We start from the raw sequence: 7,906 nt of genomic DNA, 5'->3' as shown, positions 1-7,906 counted from the left end.
GGTGACACTTGAGCGTTTAATTCCTTCTGTTGGCATTTATGATTTTAGCAGTACCCGAGCTGTAACACCAAGGTGCAGCAGACATCCGTGTACGGCGCGATGGAGGTGATACCAAATGAGGTGGGTAATAAGGGGGGCTATTTCCAATCAGTTGACTTCCCTGTGTGGCAAATATCTCACCCATGAATGCCAGGACCAGCTATAGATCATGGTTAAGTGCACCAGATCCTGGTGACAAAATGCTCTTGATTGCCTGAATACTGTCCCACACGATACTGCCGTGTTTGCATCACGTTGTTCAAAAGTAGTAAGCCTACACCGAGGATCTTGCCAGCCAAGGTGGTAAAGGAAGGTGCCTTGCTTCTTTGCAGTGTCCTCATCTCGTTTAATTTTGGATTTCTACAGCATAAACTCAGGAGCCACTACCCTGTTGCTAAACCTCCTGCCTGCCACCGCTGGCTGACGCTCCATTCAGCCCACGCAGAGGCCGGTGGCTGACGTTAACATGTCACTTTTTCATTTGCAATTCAGTGCTTTCACAGATCCTCCCAAGCAAGTAAGCTTGTTAGTAACTCAATGGTATATTTTTATAGGGTTTTTTTTATTCTTTCCTTGTCACATTGCTCCTAATATCCTGTTGTGTAATCTGCTGGAATTCACCCTGCATTCTATAGCTTAATTTAGTCCTTCAGTTTGGAAAACGTATTTTCAGTTTTTTGCAATTTTTCATTTTAGGTTGGATTCTTTAGAGCCTCTGACATTTTAGTCTTGACTTTATTTCCCTCTTCCCTCCCATTTCTTTTCACAAAGTTTTTGTACCCACGGTGCTAGGGCAGAGGGGAGCATTGTGCCCCTGGAGAGCGTTTGGTGCAGTGGTCGCTTGCTAACATCACTGTGGCTTTTTTAATTTGTTACGTTACTGGACTTAAGCCTCTTGAGTAATTTCCCCTCTGGGAGAATTAAGGTCTGATACTGCTCTCCTTTATTTTGTCCTGTCAAATCGTTGGGCAGCCTGGCTGTACGTACCCACCGCTTCACTAAGCAGCTGCTCCTTTCACACCTCCTTGCTGTGCGCCACGGGGCCTGGCTCACTGCGTGTACTTGTGGTGTGGTGGTTCCACCAGCGCCGGAGGTTCCTGCAGCCTGATGGTCACCATCATGAATTCAGTTCTGCACCTACATGCACTCCCAACAATTTTATTCAAGCACCAACTTCCATAAAATTTCATCTCTGGCTTCACCTCCTCCTCTAGTTCAGTTTGTCCAAGTCATCCTGTCCTACTGCTGTGAAATGTGCACGGCCCCAGGGACTGCTCCGTTACCTGCTCACGCACTTAAAGCTTTCCTGTGTGGCCAGATGGACATCCTTTGCTGCCACCAACTCCCAGTTTAACACGGTTGCAGGGCAATCTTTGGAACATACTCTAGCATTTTTCACAACCCTGGCTTTCTTTTCCAGGTAGATCCTTCTGAAAGGGCAGTTAGAATGTGTGTGTGCATTCAGGCCTATAGGATGTAAACAATGATAAGCCTCCCATTCACAGCCAAGGCCGTAAAAGGAGACTGTACTTTAATTAACAGCTACTTTTTGCAACACAAGCAATTGTTCTTGTCTAGTGAATGGACTCAAATCTTCAAAAGCCACATAGTACTGTTTGTTTTTACAGATTTTTTTTACAGATACTTTTAGCATTGCATCCTGTACATTTGCATTAAATGTATTGTAGCTGCCTTCAGCCCTGTATGATATTTATTTCTGCAACTATTCTGTACCTCTAGATTTCTCACCATAACTCCACCTGATAGTCTGCAGGCTACTGTCAGAGCCTGGGACCAGCAATGGAGGTGGCAAGTGTCCGTTAAGAATCTCCTTCCCTAGAAAATATATGGAGTCAACAATTCCAAGTGTAATTGGAAACCCCTGGTTCCTGCGAGTCCTTCACGCACATTTAATGCAACTTGTTCTGGAAGTTCTTTGTACCAACAGCCTGAGAGTACAGCTCTCACACAAAGAAACTTCTACTGTATTTGACATATTGGACAACTTTCTTTATCTTGTTTATCTCTTGTCAAGGGAGTAATTTGAACATTAAATACTTCAGCTGTTCTTCTGATACTGCTTGGGAGGAGTGTTAAATTTAGATCCATGTCAGAATATGGGCGCATAAGCAAGAGCTTCTGATCTCATAGCAAAAACATGAGAACATGAACGGTACTGGGGGTATATAAACAGAAACAAAACTTGCCCTTGCTTTTTTAGATTTTTCCCAAATGAGATCTAGTGCCTTTCTTCAAGGTGTGTGGCTGGTTGGGTTTTTTAAATGACCTTTTCCTCTCTATCCATGCGTGGCCAGCTATAGTGTTATTTTTGAGGGTGGATACAGAAAATAAGATTTTCTTCCTGCTCAGCATTCCACTGGAATCCCATCAGTGTAAGGTCATGTGCGTTCGTGGTGGTCTGGTACAGGCATTTCAGGATCACTGGCATTATTTTAACTGCTCTATGTGAACCACCCCTGCACCTTAAGGGAAAGAAACTTTTCCTCTCAAGAGCAAGGGGGCAGGAAAACACCTCATCTCCACTCACAGCTTCCTCTGTTGAGTACCATCCCTACCTTAGCCATGCTTCAGCAACAGATAACTTGAACTTCACACAAGCTCCGTTTTAAAAATTTATTCTGTAAACTCCATACTGGGTCTTTAGTTCTCCTTTTCCTGCACAGTCTTTGTGCCCCGCAGTCTACCTGTACGACGGGCAGCAATGAGACCGACTTTGCGCCCAGCAGGCGCATCTCTCCTGATGGTTGAAGGCTTGCCAATGTGCTGATGGTTACCACCTCCAAAGGGATGTTCTACAGGCTGTGGAAAAGGAAAGCAAGTCCTCAATATAATTAACAACAGAGATGAGTAATAACATTTAACAACAACAAACAGATTTAAGGGAACAAGAAAATTTAACTGCTTCATTTTTCATACAGTGCAGTAATTAAAGTACTGCTGCCTACCCTAATTAAATATGCAACAACAGGGTAATCTGTGAAGCTTTCTTTCCAGATACATGCCAGACTCCTCCCCATATCAAACAAAACCTTTCTAAACCATAAAAAAAAAAAAAGTGAAAACTCTAATTGAAAATAAACTCACATTCATGGCCACACCACGGACACGTGGCCAGCAGTTTCTCTTTGCCTTGTATTTGTGATAGGCACGGCCAGCCTTCAGGATGGGCTTGTCAATACGACCTCCACCAGCAACAATTCCTGAAACAATTGCAGGAACGGTTAACCACAAATACAACAAACAAGAGTGCAAAAGGTGTTCAAGAACAAGGCTAGTTTTCATTAATATTCAGGTTCTAAGAATAAGCTTCAGACCCATCTCAATCAATCCCAGCTGTGTATTCAACTAGTATTTTCCAGCCAACCCCAACAGCGACATTCGACTTGAGCTACTAGCCACACGTAAGTGGTCTGCAAGGGGACCCATACTTTCATTAGTTTCTCCATCATACATACATACAGGATTGAGCTTAACACTTTCTAAAGCATTACCAGTTTTATTGCTAAAATTTCTAGGGTAACATTAACAATAGTTTTTCAGCTAAAGAAAGTATGAATTGAAAGAGCTCAGGGATTTTCGACAACTTTAACACCTAGTTATTTCGTTATTTGTTTAGTCAATCTTACTAGAGTGACAGACCAGACATTACTCCCTCTGGTGTCTTTCTTTTCAGAGGTAGGCAAGTGTCACTGGCTGACCGAGTACAACACCCTTCTCAGCTGCCAGTCAAGTGTACAACAAACCTGGTAAACCCTCCGCTTTTTGACAATGCTATTTCCATTCTGTGTCAGATCTTCTGGAATACTTCACCCAGCTGACACCACCTCCAGCACCACCACTTCAGACTCAACTGTATCAGAAGCAGGAAACCATCAATGCGTTTTCTGCCTAAGTTCTTCCCCAAGGACTGCAGATTTTATAGGCCGAGCAATTCCATTACAGCTTGAGGACAAAGAGCAACTACTTTTCTGTCCTCTCACTAGGTCAAGCCACCTCCAAATTTAAGTTACCATTAACAGAAAGTAATACAGGCATAACACGTATGTATGTACTGAAAAAACTGTAAAGTGTCTTGTACCTGTGCATAATCCTTGGTCCAGTCTGTAAAAGGTGCTATTTTCAAGACAGCATTAGAAACTAGGGCCTTGCTAGAAAGCTTGCTTTAGCAGCATGTAAACTCACTGACAAGGTCATGGTTGTCACTCCTTACCAACAACAGCTCTGTTTGCAGAAGAAATCACTTTCTTGGAGCCAGAAGGCAGCTTCACTCTGGTTTTCTTTGTTTCAGGGTTATGAGAGATAACAGTGGCGTAGTTTCCAGAAGCACGGGCCAGCTTTCCACGGTCACCAGGTTTCTCCTCCAGGCAGCAGACAATGGTGCCTTCCGGCATGGTGCCAACAGGCAGAACATTGCCGATGTTCAGCTGAGCTGCAAAGAACAATCAGAGCATCAGCAGCCTCATTCCGGCTCTTGCAGTACAACTCTGTCTAACATGGGCCTCTGTGCACGGAAGGGCACTGCATAAGGGCCTCAGCAGCAACGCGCACAGGCGCTTTTTATCGTTTGACTTGAAACTTGAGTTTCACATTCATTGTAACAGAAAGGTGGGCAAAACAAGGCTCTGAGATAGAACAATCCAAACACTTGACAAAAATCCCAGTTAGGCTTGTTAATCAAAACAGGCTGCATAAGGAGACTGCAGTCTCCAAGAAGGAAACCCAGGTTTGCTTAAAGCTAGTGGAAGCTGCTGCTTTGTGATGGCTCACAACTGTACTTAAGCATCCCCAACTTCAGGTATTACATCTGCTTTAGCATTCTGAAACTGCTCAGGCAACGCACTTTGTCTTGACTCACCTTTCTTGCCACAGTAAACAAACTGACCAGTATGAATACCCTCAGCAGCAATGAACAGCTCAGTTCTTTTCTTAAACCTGTATGGGTCACGGAAGGCAATCTTGGCAAGGGGAGCACCTCGGCCAGGATCATGGATGATATCCTGTTGGGACACAGATGTGCTTTAGAGCAGGATACGGCACTTTTCATGGGCTCTGCAGAAATCAAAGAACTAGAAAAATTATTACTACTACATAATCCTCAGGAGGATACTCCCTTCTGAGAGGGATTTTGATTTCTCCTACATGAATGAGTTGAAGATTCACATTTCTATGAATACAACCTCACGTATCTGTATCAGAAGACCGTAACTACTCCGGTTAAGTGTGCTGCTTAAAACTACCCATGTCTGAACTGTTTTATTCCCGACACTGTGTGGATGTCAGATGTCTCCATGCTAAGAAATTCACTTTCACTAGCTGCCCAATCACCCTGGGGCAGAGACAAAGTTGGACATAAGCAATGATTTCTCTACATGTTTTTTTAGAATGGAAGCGTTTCTAATCTTTTGGTATTTACTACATTTAAGTTATATAAGCCTCTAAATGAGGAAGCACAGATTTTTCCTCTTGGAAAAATGTGTCAACTCTGCCTGAGATTCCAATACAAAACCATATACTCAGACTACAGCCAAGTAATTATAGCACTTTAGGATGTGTCCATTTTCCAGGAAAGCTCAGATGTTGTTGGTGTCCAGTATTGATGGTTTTTCTGCTGTTTCCAACCCTGTCAGGCAAATCCCCCATGTGTAAATTTAAGTCAAAATTACCTACCTAGGTTTTATAATCAATTATGCCAAGTGTGAAGAAAGTTCCCTCTATGGCCTGAAAATGAGCTTGCTCTAAAAAACTGAAGAGACAGCTAAGATGTGCAGAATATCCAGCCAGGTAGCCAGTGGCACTGTTTGCAGTCAGTCTAAGTCACCGACACCCAAAAACTACCTACAGGACACCTGAAACACCGTATCATCCCCCAAAGACAAGTACCGCCTTACCCCCTGCCCCCACCACTCAGGGCTGAGATGACAAGATACTACTAAACTGTTTAGAAAGATCGATTTTTATTTTTAAAGATGCAATCAATTATGCGGACAATTCCCCCCAGCCCCGTTTCATGAGGTACAGGGCATCCTTAGGCAATATCAAAGCACGCCGATATCCCTACATTCGTAAAGCTCTGACAGAAAACCGCACGTGCTGCCAGCTTCTTTATCTGAGAGCTGTCACAAACCCACCGCCGTTTGGCTTTCCAGGGAACACGGCCGGCTCAGCAGGGCACGAGAAGCCTGAACGAGGCACGGCCCGAACGCCTTTCGGCGCAGCTGCCGGAACTGCAGATCCCGGACACCCGCGGGATGCAGGGGGGCAGGTACCGCAGGGGCCAGGTACCGCAGGGCCCAGGCGCTCGATGCCGAGGCCGCCGAGGGCCCCTCCAGCCGCCCCCCGCCCCGCCCCGGGCAGGCCCCGGCAGCCCCTACCTTGACGATGCCCTTGATGTACCCGTGCCGCTCGGCGAAGTCGACGGCGCGGAGCTTGGCCGGGCCCTTCCTGTGCTTCACGTGGGCGCGGAACACGGACCCCGCGCCCTTCCTCTGGCCCCGGATCACGCGGCCCATGGCGCCCTGCGGGGGGAGGGCAGCGCGCGACGCCCGCCGTTAGCGGCGGCGCGAGCCAGCGCTACACCCCCCCTTCCCCCACCCCGCCACCGTTAACGCCCGGCCCGGCCGCAGCAGGCCGTGGCCCGCGCACCCCCAAGCCGCGCGCTGGCCCGCCCGGGGGCCCACGGGGCAGCGCCGGGGCGAGCGCCAGCGCGGCCACGCCGCGACCGAGGGGCGGATGGCGGCGGATGGGGGACGCGGCAGCCGCGCTCCTACCTCTGCTCCGGCCGGGCTGGGAAAGAAGGAAGCGGCGACGTCACCGCGGCGACAAGCCCCTTCCGGCGCGGGGAAGGCGGGCGCCAGTCGCGCTGCCGTGACGTCACGCCGCGCCGCTGCCAGGCAACAGAGCCCTCGCGGGCCCTGCGGGGGGGCGGGGCAGAGCGTGGGCCCCGCCCCGCCCGTGACGTCGCGCCGCTGACCGCGGCGGGGGCGTTCCCGCGGGCTGCCCCTCCCCCCCGCCGCCCCCGGGCAGGTCCCCTAGTCCCGGCTGCTGCCGCCGCGCCGGCGCCGGGCCGTGCTCAGTTCCCCCCGGGGCCAGCCCGGGTTGACTTGGCGGCGCCGGGCGTGAGGCGCCTCAGCCCAGGGCGGCCGCGGTGACGGGGCGCCGGGCGGGTGTGCCAGAGCCGGCCCGTCCGGGGAGCCCTGCCCGGGCACTGCCGCGCCGGAGTGGCCCTGGGGGGACGGGGCTTGCGCCTCCCGTCCCCGCCCGCCCTGCAGGCCGCGGTGCAGGCGGGAGCAGCTGCCGGGCGCGGGGCTGGCCGGCCGGCCGGGGAGGCGCCGCCGCCGCGGCCCGGTCACGCGATGCGGCTCCGGCCTTCGGGGTTTGCCTGGGGCGGTGACAGTTCAGAAAGGCGGGGGGCTGGTGACGGCCATCGCCTGCGGACCCGGCCTGCAGCCGCATTCCGCGGGCCCAGAGCCACCCCGAAGCCAGCCCGCACAGCAAGCCCTTTCTTCATTAGCTGCATCAAAGGTGCTCTCTGCAGGAAGAGGCTCCTCGATGGATCTTATTTTTTTAATATTTCTGTATTCTAACAGCTGCAGATTCCAGGCTGGGAAGTGACTGAAGATAAAAAACCCTGCAGCTGTTTTAAGCTGTCTTTGCCAGATTTTTATCAACATTAACTTAGGGCATAACTGAGAGACACTGCGAAGCAGAGGTGATGATCTTAGCGTTCGTAATCAACTTGTGCTACGCCCTGGAAGGGGAAATGAAAAGTGCCTCAACTTCCCTTTAGCAGTGCACTAGGTTTTCAGCGTTAGAGGCCCTTCTTCCCAAAGAGGTCACTGCTGATGAC

General features: G+C 49.7%; 1 protein-coding gene across 1 annotated transcript; it reads right to left on the bottom strand.

Moving 5' to 3' along the window:
* Window positions 1-2,659: 2,659 nt before the first annotated feature.
* Window positions 2,660-6,943, bottom strand: RPL8 (ribosomal protein L8). The gene is made up of 6 exons (XM_040585308.1): window positions 6,828-6,943; window positions 6,432-6,575; window positions 4,916-5,057; window positions 4,271-4,489; window positions 3,145-3,260; window positions 2,660-2,859 (listed from the first exon to the last, which is right to left on the bottom strand). Exons 2-6 carry the CDS (start codon window positions 6,567-6,569, stop codon window positions 2,701-2,703), a joined length of 774 nt encoding a protein of 257 aa, XP_040441242.1. The 5' UTR covers window positions 6,570-6,575; window positions 6,828-6,943; the 3' UTR covers window positions 2,660-2,700.
* Between the last annotated feature and the right edge of the window lie 963 nt (window positions 6,944-7,906).

Source organism: Falco naumanni, chromosome 2 (genome assembly GCF_017639655.2).
Source record: "Falco naumanni isolate bFalNau1 chromosome 2, bFalNau1.pat, whole genome shotgun sequence".
Classification (NCBI taxonomy): Eukaryota; Metazoa; Chordata; class Aves; order Falconiformes; family Falconidae; genus Falco; species Falco naumanni.
This window is presented reverse-complemented; position numbering and strand designations above follow the sequence as displayed.